The sequence below is a fragment of the Equus asinus genome, chromosome 4 (assembly GCF_041296235.1).
Source record: "Equus asinus isolate D_3611 breed Donkey chromosome 4, EquAss-T2T_v2, whole genome shotgun sequence".
Taxonomy (NCBI): domain Eukaryota; kingdom Metazoa; phylum Chordata; class Mammalia; order Perissodactyla; family Equidae; genus Equus; species Equus asinus.
The window spans coordinates 22659984-22675331 of record NC_091793.1 but is presented as its reverse complement, the minus strand read 5'-3'; the positions used below and the strand labels follow the sequence as shown (position 1 = coordinate 22675331).

At 43.0% G+C, this 15348-nt stretch overlaps 1 protein-coding gene across 1 annotated transcript in view; it reads right to left on the bottom strand.

The window, feature by feature from the left end:
• The window catches only part of FAM227A (family with sequence similarity 227 member A), a 79861-nt gene that overhangs the window by 49251 nt on the left and 15262 nt on the right, over nt 1-15348 (bottom strand). Inside the window, exons 4-9 of the mRNA XM_070506872.1 lie at nt 15045-15121; nt 14364-14433; nt 12787-12933; nt 7409-7510; nt 6812-6916; nt 4607-4730 (exon numbers count right to left, since the gene is read on the bottom strand). Of these exons, the coding sequence (XP_070362973.1) occupies nt 4607-4730; nt 6812-6916; nt 7409-7510; nt 12787-12933; nt 14364-14433; nt 15045-15121 (625 nt within the window). The remainder of the gene's footprint in view (nt 1-4606; nt 4731-6811; nt 6917-7408; nt 7511-12786; nt 12934-14363; nt 14434-15044; nt 15122-15348) is intronic.

The window sequence follows — 15348 nt, the reverse complement described above, 5'->3', positions numbered from 1 at the left end:
GTGAAGGCATTACAGTTATTTGTTTTCCTGTCCATCTCCTTTGCTCTCACTGGACTCAGCTCCCTGAAGGCAGGGTCTGGGTCTTATTCATCTTTGCACCTCCAAAGCTTAGTATTGGACTTGGCACATAATAAAGAGGTGATTAGTAAATGTCTGTTCAACATATTATCATATCACATTTAGATAAGTGCCAGAAATAGGTTCGCCCTAAATACTTGATGGTCATGCTTACAGGACTAATGCTTTTCTTTTAAGGAAATCACGTGTTTCCAAGTCTGGGCTTCTTGGAACCTGAACCCTCAGACATTAGAGGGACTCCTCTGTCTCCTTTAGTTCTTTGGTTTAAGAAGGAAAAGACCAAGGATTTCTTGAGAAATCTGAGCCCCTATGCAAAACTGCTGTCTCCATTGCACAAAGTAAGAGGACAGAAGATTTATTACTGGGGATGGATTAGGGGAAGGAGGCATATCCTTGGACAAAAAGGGAAACAGGAAGGAGGAACAGAAAGAAGAGTCAGAAAATGGGAAGCAGGATGGCAGGGTGGTCAAAGACCTAGCTTTGCAGTGGGACAGCCTGCCTCTGAATGCCTGCTCCCCCATTTGTTTGCTGTTGAACTTCCTTGATCCCGCGTATGTTAACAGGATTAAACAGGTGTGCAGAAAAGAGTTAACATAGCAGGCCAAGACTGCTATCCTTAGAAAGGCCTGCCTGCAAAGCTGGCCTTTGGCTGGTAAACATTTCCTCGCCCTGACATACAACTTTCCCCAACTCCTTAGAAGAAATGGATAAATCCCTAGAGGCATACAACCTTCCCAGACTGAATCATGAAGAAAAAGGAAATGTGAACATACAAATAACAAGTAAGGAGATGGAATCAGTAATCAAAAACCTCCCAACAAAGAAAAGCCCAGGACCAGATGGCTTCACAGATGAATCCTACCAGACATTTAAAGAAGAGTTAACTCCAATCCTTCTCAAACTCTTCCAAAACACTGAAGAGGAGGGAACACTCCCAAACTCATTTTAGGAAGTCAGCGTTACCCTGACCCCAAAGCCAGACGAAGACACTACCAGAAAAGCATACTACAGGCCAATCCCACTGACGAACATAGACGAAAAAATTCTCAACAAAATACTAGCAAACCAAATTCAACAGCACGTTAAAGGGATCATATATCATGATCAAACGGGACTTATCCCTGGGATGCAAGGCTGGTTTAACATACACAAATCAATAAATGTGATGCAGCACATTAACAGAATGAAAGACAAAAATCATATGATCATCTCAATAGATGCAGAAAAAGCATCTGACAAAATTCGACATCCTTTCAAGATAAAAACTCTTAACAAAGTGCATATAGATGGAACATACTTCAACATAACAAAGGCCATACGTGACATGCCCAGTGCTAATATCATTCTCAACAGTGGAAGGTTGAAAGATTTTCCTCTAAGATCAGGAAGAAGACAAGGGGGCCCACTCTCGCCACTCCCACTCAACATAGTACTGGAAGTCAGAGCAATTAGGCAAGAAAAAGAAAAAAAAAAAAAGGCACCCAAATCAGAAAGGGAGAAGTAAAACTGTGTTTGCTCATGACATGATCTTGTATGCAGAAAAGCCTAAAGACTCCACTAAAAAACTGATAGACTCATAAAAGAATGCAGTAAAGTTTCAGGATATAAAATCAACATACAAAAATCAGCTGTTTCTATACACTAACAATAAACTATCTGAAAAAGAAATGCAGAAAACAACCCCATTTACAATAACATGAGAAACAATAAAATACTAACGAAGAAATTTAACCCAGTGAAAGGTCTATACATTGAAAACTATAAGACATTGATGAAAGAAATAGAAGAAGACACAAAGAAGTGGAAAGATACCCCATGTTCGTGGACTGGAAGAATTAATATTGTTAAAATGTTTATGCTCTCTAAAGCCATTAATAGATTCCATGCAATCTCTCTCAGAATTCCAATGGCATTTTTCACAGAAATAGAAAAAGAAATCCTAAAATTTGTATGGATCCACAAAAGACCCCAGACAACAAAAGCAATCTTAAAAAAGAATGAAGCTAGAGGCATCACACACCCTGGCTTTAGACTATATTACAAAGCCAGGGGAATGAAAACTGTATGGTACTGGCATAAAAACAGACACACAGATCAATAAAACAGAACTAAGAGCCCAGAAATAAATCCACGCAAATCCAGTCAATTAATATTCGACAAGCGAGCTAAGAATACTCAACAGAGAAAGGACAGTTTCTTCAATAGAGTTGGGAAAACTGGACAGCCACATGCAAAAGAATGAAACTGGACCCCTATCTTACACCATTCACAAAAATTAACTGGAAATGGATTAAGGACGTAAATGTGAGATCTGAAATGATAAAACTCCCGGAAGAAAATAAAGGGAAAAAACTCCTTGATGTGGGTGTTGGCAATGATTTTTTGGATATGACACCAAAAACACAAGCAACAAAAGCAAAAGTCAACAAGTGGGACTACATCCAACTAAAAAGCTTCTGCACAGCAACAGAAACAAGAAAATGAAAAGGCAGCCTACGGAATGAGAGAAAATATTTGCAGTCCTATATCTGATAAGGGGTTAATATTCAAAGTATATAAGGAACTCATACAACTCAATAGTAAAAACACAAATAGCCTAATTAAAGAGCGGACAAAGGACCTGAAAAGACACTTTCCAAAGAAGACATACAGATGGCCAACGGGTACCTGAAAAAGTGCTCATCATCACTAACCATCAGGGAAATATAAATCAAAACCACAATGAGCTATCACCTCACACCTGTTAGAATGGCCGTCATCAAAAGGAGAAGAGATGATAAATGCTGGCAAGGATGTGGAAAAAAGGAACCCTTGGGCACTGTTGGTGGGAATGTAAATTGGTGCAGCCACTATGGAAAACAGTAAGGAAATTCCTCAAAAAATTAAAAATAGAACTACCATATGATGCAGGAATCTCACTTCTGGATATATACCCAAAGGAAATGAAATCACTATCTTGAAGAGACATCTGCTCTCCCACGTTCACTGCAGAATTATTCACAGTAGCCAAGACATGGAAATAGCCTAAGTGTCCGTCAATGGATGAATGGATAAAAACAAGGTGGTATATAGACACAAGGGAATATTATTCAGCCATAAAAAAGAAGGAAATCCTCCCATTTGTAACAGCATGGATGGACCTTGAGGGCATTATGCTAAGTGAAATAAGCCGGAGAAAGACAAATACTGTATGATCTCACTTATATGTGGACTCTAAAAAAGCTGACCTCTTAGGAGCACAGAGTAGAACAGTGATTGCCAGGTGCTGAGGGGGTGAGGGAAATGAGGAGACTCTGGTCAAAGGGTACAAACTTCCAGTTATAGGAGGGACAAATTCTGAGGATCTAATGTTCAGCACGGTCACCATAGTTAACAATACTGTATTGTATACATGAAAGTTGCTATGGGAGTAAATCTTAAATGTTCTCACTATAACAACAACAACAACAACAAAATGGTAACTATGTGAGGTGAAGGATGTGTTAACTAACCTTATCGTGGTAAACATTTTGCAATATATACATCTATCAAATCATCACATTGTACACCTTAAACTTACTCAATGTTATATGTCAATTACATCTCAATAAAGCTAGAAAAAAATTTTTCCCTAACTGATAACAGTGGCTCATTGTGCCTAAACAACGTGGCTTATGCTGAATACCTACTCCTGGAATTTTGGTATGTGACCGAGGTGTCTATGTGACTAGCCCTCAATAAAAACCTTGGGCGCTGCTTCTCTAGTGGGCTTCCCTGGGCACAAACATCACACGTGTTGCTACAGTTTCACTGCAGAGGGATTGTGCAACTCCTCATGGGAGGGAGAGAGCGTTAGAAAGCCTAGCATGACCACCTCTGCCTGTCTTTCCCCTTAAGATCTGGCTGTGTATCCTTACTCCGTCGCTATAAGTCTTAGCTATGAATACACCTATATGCTGAGACCTGTGAGTTCTCCTAGCAAACCTCCCAACGCGGGAGTGATCTTGAAGACCCCCAACACAGTGGGAAATGTAAAAAGTGCTTACTCTCAATAAACAGTAGCTTTTAATGACCTTAAAAAACGTCTTCATTGAGATCGGGGAAGTGGAGAAGGAGCCTGAAAAGTCATTGAAAAATAAACGGGCACTGTGTGTACTGCAGGGAGAAGGGACTACGGTTGGGCCACTTGGGGTCACAGAGGGGTGGGAGGGTGCGATTACCTAACCGGCATACTCCTTTTGGGTTCCTGAGTTCTGGGCATTAGCCCACAGCACAAGGTTAACTAACGGGGCCGTGCTGAAGCTTGCTCCCTGCGGATGCAGCTGGGCACAAAAGGAGGACTCAGAATGTCTCAGAACTGTTCGGAGGAAGCAGGAAAATTGGTATTCTTTGGGGCTCTAAGCGCACACTTTACTTTCTTTAATCTCTAGGAGAGAAAAGGACAACTGTCTCAGTGAAGGTGTGATGGCAAACAATAACATACCTAGGCTCTGGTGGCAAAAGATGTTTCTGGAGTTGCTTTCCTCAGGAGAAAGCAGCCACCTCTTACCTGAGATCCACAGGCTCATCGTGTTACAGACGGCAGACTTGAACTCGTGCGTGTTGAACCAGGACTGCGGGAAGCAGCAGCAGAAGCTGGTGTACAGGGCTTTACTCAGAAGTGATGGCAGCCTCTGGGGGGCAAGTGGAGCTCAGGCCACGTTCTGGACATTTCCACACCCACAAGAGAGTCCCTGGCTTCAGAGAGGATCTGTGATAAAACTATCTACCCGACACCATGTGCCTTCGTTGTCATGAGGGAGCGCTTTCCGCCTGCAGCTGCCCCACGTCTCGGCGGACTCCTTACCTCACCTGGCGACCACTCCTCAATCATGCCCTGCTTGGCTAGCAGCCTCCCCCTCCCCCAGCTCCCCTGAATGTGCTCCGTGGCTCAGTCCCTTCTACAACCTGGCCAAAGAGTAACCCAGAAGATGACAAGATACGTCTGACCACCCACCTTGCTGTCTCCCAGAAAGAACAGCTCGTATTACTTACTGGGTTTTTTTCCCTATGCACAGGTGGTACCGTTGCTGCTTCTTAACTATGGTTGAGCTCAAATTATATATTCATATCTGGCTTCATTCATTTAATATTATAACATAAGCACTTCCCCAGGTTATTACAAACTCTTTGGGATTTCTTTTTTCCTATAGTGACCTTCATAATATTGTGCTGAGTGGACATATCAAAATTTACTTCAACATCCCCCACTGGTGTATATTGTCTTGTTTCCAAGACTTTGCATTACAAATTATGTGGAATAATTATTTTTATTTATTAAGCTGTCTCAGTGTCTGGCATAGAGCAGGCCAGATTTGCTGGATGCATGAATGAAAGCAGCTTTTCCCGTATATTAGATTATGCCCTCTAGAAGAGGGTGTAGTAATGGCAATTATAACACCTACGATATATTGGGCGCTTATGGTGTGCTGGGTGATATGTCAGATGCCTTACAAACATCATCTCATTTAACCCTTAGGACAACTCAGTGAGAGAGGCATGATTAGTCCCATTTTATGGACGATGAAAACGAGACACAGAAAGCCTAAGTGACTTATTAGGCAGACAATTAGTAAAAGTGCCTTTCAGCGTAATTGTATCAGTTCAGACCATCAGAGTGCCATTTCCCTATACCCTCTACAACCCCGGGAATTATATTTTTTAATCTATGCAGTCTGGCAGATAAAAAGGAGTGTCGAATGATTATTGTTTTAATTTGCATTTCTGATTATTAAGGGTGAACTTTTTTCCCATTTGTATTTCTTTCCTGGTGAGTTTCTGAGGTTTATACACTTTGTCCACTGGTCTGTGAGGTGTTCCATTTTTTCTTATTGATTTGTAAGAGTTTTTTATGTTGTGTGACATATATGCAACCAGATACATTTACATTTGATTATACATTTTGCATTTGCCGTTTTCACTCTGACTGTAGTAATTTAAATAATTTACATAGTTAAATCGATCAGTCTTTTCCTTTATGGTTGTTTCCTTGGGATCATATTTAGAAAGTCCTTCCCTACCCCCAAATCACATAAATATTCACTTATATTTTCTTCTAGCAATCCTTTCAGTACATATATATACACACACATGTAAAAAGTATACTTGTATTTTAATTTCAAATTTTAAAAAATTTATATTTTATATTATATATATTTTTTATATTTATATATAAAACATAAAAATACATAAAATATATAAATTTTATACTTATATATAAAATATATTTTAATTTTAATTTTAAAATTACTTGCTTATTTAAATATATAAAATATATAAAAAGTATACTTATATTTTAATTTTAACATTACATGCTTATTTAAATACTACGGAAATGTATAAAATAGAGAAGGAAGTCTCTTATAACCTCATTGCCCAGAGATAACCATTGCTAAGAGTTTGGTAAATATTTCTCCAGATTTTTTTATTCATAGGTACACACACACACACACACACACACACATATTTAGCATAGAGTTGTATAAATTGCCTTGTTTTTCACTTAAAATATATCACTACATCTTTCCCGATCAGTATATACACATAGAGAGAGATCTACCTTATTTTTCGTAACTGCTGCATTACGAGTCAGTGCATGGATAGGTCGCAAGTGACCTACTGCTCCCTATGGAAGGAGTGCTAAGGGCATTCTATTGACCTCAGAAGTGAATAGATATTGAATGCGAGTTTTTCCTAACCAGTGGTTGATGCTCACTTTTAAGATTGCCTCTTCATAGTGGGACTTGGGTTCATGAAACAAAAGAGCGGCATAGTGTTGGGATATCCGGTCAAACAGCTTGTTCTGGACCTCCTTGTTTGGCTACCAGAAATAAAAATGGAGAAGAAATTGCTAGAGTTCCTTGTTGAAACAGCCAAGGGCTGAGATTCTTAATAAGTATTTCTCTCATTTTTAGGAATCTTATTCTCAAGGTATTTAACTTCATATTATTTATGAAATAATATACTAATTTATTTTATAGGATTTATAAAACATGTACATACAGGCAAAGTGTTGAAGAAAGCACCTTAACCCTAGGCCAGGAGGTCCTGACTTTACTCTTGGCCCTGCCCTTGACCAGCCACGTGACATGGACCAGCTCCTAAGGCTCAGGGGAGCTGCAAGACACTGAGTCATGGCTAACGCACAGGGCGCAGGGCGAGGTGTGGGTGGGGAAGCGAAGGGGTGACAGATGAAGTTGCAGGGGCGGCCCATGGAATCAGAGAAGCTTATAGCTCATGTTAAAGAGGCTGGGATTTGTTCCATAGAAAAACAACTTAAACAAAGGAGAGAATCAACCGGATTTGCATTTACCTGGTACCTTTCATGAAAGAGCCACCAGAAGCTGTCCAGCCATATGGCTCTTGGAGAAGGAGAAGAGAAAAAGTTCTCTAATTCTCTATCTGAACAGAAAGACTTGAAAAGAAATAAAATTCACATTATTATAGTTGTTGTTATTGTTCTTGTTTTTTAAATTCACCTGGAGCCACAGCCAGATTCCTAATCATCTCCACTCAAAACCTGCCCTTCCTCCTGTCCCATGGCTTGTTATTGTTATTAATTGCACCATCTTTCCACCATCATCTTGGGAATCAACATACTTTGGAGTCAACTTAAAAAAAAAAAACACCTAACCTTTCAATGAGTGCCAGCTGTTTGCCTGGCCAGGTGTTTGTACATGTTCTCATGTAATTATTATTATAATCACACAAGGCATGCATTATTGTCTCCATTTCACAGATAAGGAAACCAAGGACCAGAGAGCTGAAGTCCCTTGCCCAAAGTAATACAACCACCAAATAGAAGAGCCAAGATCAGAACCCATAATTCTAGACAGCTGCTCCATGCTCTCACCTACATTCAATCAACAGTAATCAACATCAACACACACAGATATTACACAAATGCAAATCAGTGAACCTTAAGATTCTGCTGAGTTAGTAGGAAGCATATAGAATTCTAAAATTAGAATAGAATTATAAGTGAACTCAGAGGGGCAGAAAATTCAGGCTTCACTGTCACACAACTGGGTCTTGAAACTCGCCCTGACTCCAAAGCTACTATCTTAATAACACACAACATTTGTTGAATCCTTACTGTGTTTGGCTACGCAGCTTATCTCACTTTATTTTTCACAAGCTATCTACGTGGTAGGTACTATAGTTATCCCCAGTTTATAGAAGAGGAAAGTGAAGATTGAAAGATTAGGATTCTTGCCTAAGCTCACACAGATCAGGAGGTTTGAAAGCAGGCAGCCTGACCCCAGAGACACCACACAGGCTGCCTCTCCTCTTACCATTAGGAGGAGCAAAGAGATCTTGCTCTTGCCACCCTCCTGGACACACAGGGAAAGACTCCTTGGCTCTCCCTTCAAGCCTGCAGAAGCTGAGGGCATCATGCACTGACAAGCAAGTCTCCTGTGCTTGGATAAGCAAAACTCCCTCATGAGCAAGGAGCTCTCCAGCCCTGCTCTTGGCTCTTTTTCACCACTGCTCACACGTCGAGTGAGGCAGTACAATGGAGCAGTCAAGAGCACAGACTTTGGTGCAAGATTGTCTGGACTCAAATCCTGCTCTTACACTTATTAGGCATGTTACCTTGAGCAACGTTATTGAACCTGTGTGGTTCACCTCATTGGAAAATGGAGATGATGATGATTATACAATAGTCCCTACCTCGAGGACCTCTGTGAGGATTAAATGAGCAAGTGATATATTCGAAGCACTCAGAACAGTGCCTGGCACCTAAAAGCACTAGGAGTGTGCTAGTTCTTTATTTATTTATTCACCCTCCTGCTTCCTTTCAAAAAGGATTTCATTTCAGCCCTTCAACAGATACTGGGATGGTGATGGAGAGTCCTGCCCTTGAGGTATTCACAGGTAAACAGACATTTACAATGCAGTGTGCTAGGCGCCCTGAGAGAAGGAATCCCAGGGGGACATCCCAGAGGGGCAGCTAACCTGCAAACCAACTGGATGGAGAAGGGAGAGCTGAGAGCTCTGCAGAAAGGGAAGAAGGCATGCACCCAGGGTGTGAAACTATATGACACATTTGGGGACCTTCAAGGGTTTTCTGTGCAGTGGAAGCACTGGGTGTGGGTGGCGAGAGGCCAGGCAGGAGCCAGACCATGAGGTACCTGGGTGCTGGGACTGAAAGTTGTTCTGAAGCTGGACAGGGGAAGGGGGCATGAGTTTTCAACAGGGCAGGCACACCATGAGATTGGTCTTCTAGAAATATCCCTGGAGGCAGTATAAAAAAGTCCCCTTTGAGGAGACTGAGATGGCAAGGCAGACGACACACCAGGCAGCAGGTGAAGTGATCCAGACAGGAAGCTGTGGGGCCTGAACTTGACAGTGGCAGTAGGAAGGAGGAGGCGGCGCAGCAAAGATGGTAGTTGAATCTTAGTGACCTCTTGGATGTGGGGGTGAGGATAAGGGAAGGGATTGGTCGGTGCCCAGGTGGAAGGCTGTGGTTTTCAACAAGATAGGGAAGCCGGGAGGAGAAGCAGGTCTGGTGTGTCTGAGGGACAGTGGGGGCAGGAGGCGGAGGAATATGGGAATCAGGAGCACAGCAATGGGTTTGGAGGTAGAGCCACAGTTCATAAGTGGTGATTAGCCTCATGGGGGGAGGAGATTACCAATGTCCATGAACACGTTCTCCATGACCGTGGACAGTGAAGGGGCTTGGAATACCAGGATGGTGCTGCCTGAGTAGAGGCAGGATGCTCCCAGAGAAACCACGGAAGGAAAGGACGTCAAGTGCAGGGAGTCATCCTCTGGGTCAATTCTACAGAGAGGTCATCCAGATAATAACAGAAACACATGCTTTGGATTTGGCAATATGAGAGCTAACGGTGGACCGACTTCGGCCACTTTCAGTGATGGAATGAAGGTGGGAAACCAGATTGCAGCAGGATGAAAAGAGAATGGAGGTGACAATGTGAAGCCAGCAAGTGTGGCGGCTCTTCTGAGAAATCCCAGGCGAGGCCCAGAGCTGAGCAGGGGCCGCACTACGAGCAAGGCAGACAGCTTTTGTCCTCATGGAGCTCGTGGTCTAGCAACGGCCTCCAGATCCTCTGAAGCAGAGGCGAAGGTGGCTGCCGAGAGGGAGGGGGAGGGATGGAGGAGAGGATTTGAGGTGCCAAGTAGAAGTTTGGGATGGCACCTGAGCAAGATGGAAGAGGATCCTTCTAAAGGTGAGGCACAAATTTGCCTTGAGTTTCCAGGAGCCAAAGAAAAGCAGGAAACAGCATCAGTTTAAGACTGAAAGCATTCCAGGAGTTGCACAGTTTTTCTTGGGATTAAGGCCATTCCCCACAGTGCCTCAAAAATGGGACATTAAGGAATATAGTAGTCACTGTCCTCAGGGCTACCCACACAACAAACGGAACATGAGCATGTGGGGCTGGGCCAGCGGGCCTGTCAAGGGCAAGCAAGGACGTGGGCTGGAAGGTCATGCGGCAACCGTGGATCCATGAAATACCCAATCCATTCGTTCTCAAGTCTTTCTTCCTTTTTAAATTATAGAAAAAAGAAGAAGAAAAAAACCATAATCCTATCAGTCAGAGAACACTGGTAATATCTACATATGGCTTCATCCCCGGATTTTCCTATGTATGTACTTATATAACATTTATTGCAGAGAGTTTTATATGCTGATATTTTTCATTTAACATCATAGCACAGCCTGTTAAAATACACTCCTTATAAACATTCATTTTAATGGCTAAGCAGTCCATGATATATATATACCCAAATAACTGTCCTATTCTTCTATTATTGATCATTAAACAGTTTCTAATAACATTGATAATAAAACTACCATTTTTTGAGAGCTTATGACTTACTAAGCACTGTGCCAAGTGTTTTTATATATATTGTCTTATTTATTTCACAATAACAATTAAGGTAGAAACTGTTATTATCCCTATATTACAGGAGAGGAAACTGGAGCCCAGAGAGCCACTTCACCACCACCACATACTGCCTTCAGTTCCTTGGTATCATAAATAACAACGTGGTGAACATCTTTCTACATCGTCCTGGAGAGAATGTGATGCTTTGGGTGTCTGCTGCTCCTCCGCCTCTGCACTGGGGAAAAGCAGAGGATCAGGTACCCAGCCCCAGGCTGCCCCCTGCTTGGCCCAGAGACCTAGTGAAAGGCAGCTGTCCACTCGCTGACCACAGTCCATGCTGGAGCCTGGCACTGGGACTCCAGAGAACACCACTGTCATACTGGGCAGGGACTGGCCCAAACAGATCATCACTCTTAGGAAGTCTGAAGACACAGAGGAATGAGACAGATGGAACTGATGTAGAGACACAGCTGGAGAGAAGGCAGCAGGGAGAAATCATGAAGAAGAGAAGAGGGGGAGAAGGAAGGAAGGAAGGGGAAGGGAAGAAGGAAGGAAGGGGAGGGGCAGAGGGAGAGGTGGGGTGGAGAGGGAGAGAGAGAAATAGAGATGGGGGGTGTGGTTTGAAGCAGCAGTGAGAAGTACAGGCAGGAGAGAAGAAGAAGCTGGACCCCAGGAATGGTGGCATGACTAGTCAGCAGCCGAGAGGACAATGACCAGAGATGCTTTGGGGACACGGGAGGTAGCGTAGCATCATGAAGGGTGATGAGGCACAGCTGCAGGGCTGCCTAGACCATTTCCTGGGCTTCCTCCCCTTCGTACCTCCTTACAATGATCCCCCACCTCCTGATGGGCCAGCACTGTCTCACATATGCACATACGTTCTCCTGGGTCTCAGAATACAAATCTGTCTTGACTTACGATGGGGCTTCGTGCTGATAAACCCATCCTAAGTTGGAAATATCCTAAGTTGAAAATGCATTTAATACACCTAACTTACTGAACATCACAGCTTAGCCTAGCCTACCTGCAACATGCTAGGACACTTACACGAGCCTACAGTCGGGCAACATCATCTAACACAAAGCCTATTCTACAGCAAAGTGTTGACTGTCTCATGTAATTTATTGACTACTGTACTGAAAGTGAATGACAGAATGGTTGTAAGCATACTGGTTGTTTGCCCTTGTGATTGTGTGGCTGACAGGGGCTGCCTAGCATCAAGAGAGAGGATTGTACTGCATATCGCTAGCCTGGGAAAAGATACAAACTTGAAATTCGACGTACAGTTTGGGTATAGAATGCATATCACTTTTGCACCATCGTCAAGTTGAAAAATCATGAGAACCATCGTGCGCTGGGGACCGTCTGGGTCCCTTCCTAAGGAACCCAGTGTGCTCCAGTGCACTGCTCTCCTAGTGGGCAGCTCACCCCAAGGGGTACTCTTGGGTGTGGGACGAAAGTACTCTAACTAATGTGTAACTAAAAAAAACAGAAATTGTTTCCAATATACAATGGAGCGACTGACAAGAGACATGTCTATCATTTATAAATAAACATCTATTATGAGGGTATGCACTCAAATTTTTCTTCTAATAGGATACACGATCAAAACAGTGTGGAAACCAGTGCTCTGGTAGAAAAAAAATCTCAGTTTTGGAGGGAGCACGGGCATGGGTTCCAGTCTAGGCTCAGTCACTTGCAAACTATGTGGCCCTCAGTGACTTACTCAATTGTCCTGACTCTCAGTTTCCTGGGACAGGTGTGTCTGCCTGCCACACGGGTTGCTGTGAAGCTGGTTGGGCATCACAGAGGTGAGCTGCCCGCTCTCTTTCCTTACCTTGCCACTACAGGGGTTTCTCTCAGCCCGGATCACATTGCCTACCAAGTCACAGAAGTCCACCCCATTTGGAAGCTCATTTGGCCTAGAGTCGTTAAATTGTAGATACTGGTACAGCTCTGCCAGCAGATTTTTATCTGCTGTTTTCTGAAGCAAAAAAGAAGAATATGAAAATGGGGTTCTTCATTTTCACAGTTTAAAACATTTTATCATGAAGACAATATAACAACCCTACAGCACGCTGAAATAAATGAGGGCATGTTCATGACCCCAGCACCCCTAAGCAAACACCTATTTACATCATTTCTATTTTTCCTTTCAGGCTTCGAGCACATGTATGCAAATATGTATGTGGAACTTCAATCACTTTACAATACATATATACACACATGCTTTTATGTCCTTCTTTATCCACTTTAGACTTTTCACACTGCTACATACATTGTGTTTAAATTTATCATTTAAAATAATATACCCCATTAAGAAGATGTGCTTTAATTTAATTAACTACTCACTGATTATTTCCGATTAATATTAATGTCATTAATAACTTACAGCATATATTTCTCCCCCTTTTTGGTTATTTATTTAGTATGAATTTCTCAAAATGGCAATATTTGATCAAAGGAAATAACTACTTCTATGGTTTTTAATATATATCATTAAATGAATTTTTAGGATAAAAATATGACTATTAAAAATGTAAAAATACAGAAAAGTAAAGAGGAAACCAACTACCATCACCCAAAGGCACCTCCTAGAAACATTCTGGGGGACTGAATTTCTCTCTAACTGGGCTGCGTCATTGATGATGGAAGAACTCAGTGATTAACCGCACTGACTGAGTCAGAAAACCTGGGGTCAGATGTCAGCGCCACCATTTACTAGCTGTGCCCCTTTGGGCAGGACCTTTAAATCTGCTCAGCCACCATCATGGGTAGCACAACAGCTTCGATGCAGACTCTCAACCATGGGGCTTTATGCTGTGTGGGAATTTCCTAGGCTAAAAGGTGAACAAAGGATAACAGTGCCATCCTGCTCATATTCTCCAGCAATTTAAGGCATGAAAACATACAGCAAGCTTAGGAGAATCTTAAGTGGGGCAGCTGCGAGGCAGGACCAGATTAGTGCTGGAGAGACAGCGGAGAGAGCCCGGCTGCGGGTCCGAGGAAGTGGGGCTCTGCTGTCAACAAGCTGCCTGATGCTGGACAGGTCATCTAACTCCTCCTGAACCTCAGCTCCCGGGGGCGTCTGCGGTGGTCAAGGGGACTAACACTGCTGTATGATGGGGCCCCAGGAGCTGTGCAGCATGGTGGTTCTGTGTGAGCGAATCTAAACTCATTGTTCCTAAGGGGAACACCTTCTAACTTCCAAAAATAGATGGACAAATGACCTCTGGAACACTCCTCACTCTACCCTTTCAAGGGTGTTAGGAGAAATTCCAGCATTATTAAGACATTTTAAGAAGGCAACTCTGCAATCACCATCCCGTTGCCAAGGATTCCCTCTCCAGGAATAAAGTCTATTTCATGTCCAGCAGAAACAATCTGAAACAGACCCAGCAATAGATGCCTTACCCTTTTACTAACGAAAGACTTGACATTCCTGGATGCTGAGCCTCTGCAAGTATACTGTGCTTTTCTCTGACTCTTGTCTGCAGAAAAACGGAAGAAGAGAGGTAAGATGTGAGTAAACATAGGGTCTGTCCACCGCTGGGTGGTAATTACAACAGTGATTTTTCAGTCAACCTGAGCTGCCAGATGCCACTCACACTATCAGTCTCACTAGATCCCCAGCTGTGGTGCTGACTTACTCAGATTCCCCTCCTTATTTGATTAGACTGCTTGAGCCAGAGAAGCAGCCAGGGGGAGTGGACAAAGCATGGGCCTTGACATGAGGCTGGGACGAATCCAGGCAACCTGTGTGGCCTTCAGCAACTCGTTCCCTTCCCCCAGGCCTTTCCCCTCACCTATAAACTAAATTCAGTGGTGCCTCCCTCACAGGCAGGGGCATCATGAAGCTTTAACAGGGAGCGTATGTAGCACCCTGGTATAATGTGCCAGTAGTACGTAGTAGGGACTCTCTAAATGGTATTGTCCTTCCCTCCTTCCTTGCCCAAACTCAAGAAGTCAGATTTGAGGCTCCTTCAGAAGAGGACAAAAATATCCTCATCTGAAACTCTGGATTCCTAATCAACTGCATTCTAGATACTAAAAAAAAAAAAACCCACGAAAACACCGTCAAAGCTATGAGAATGCTTTTTGCCTCTGTCTCCCGGGCTGCTGCGACTTTTCTCTTTTAAAGCCTTCTTCTCCAACTCAAATCTCTCAATTGCCTTCAAAAACCAAAAAGAAATGGGGGCATTAGGGATTAATGCAAATCTTGGTGGAGGGTAGGGGTCAAGAACTAGGCCATTTCTCCTACTGGTGTGCAAAAGGCCCAGAGCAAAGTTTGTGGCAGCACCTTGCTGTCTTCCTTCTAGGTGGTAGGGCCTTGGTGACCCTTGGTCAGTGTCACTGACCTCATCCCCCTGAATGTCACCACTGATACATTCCCCCCACC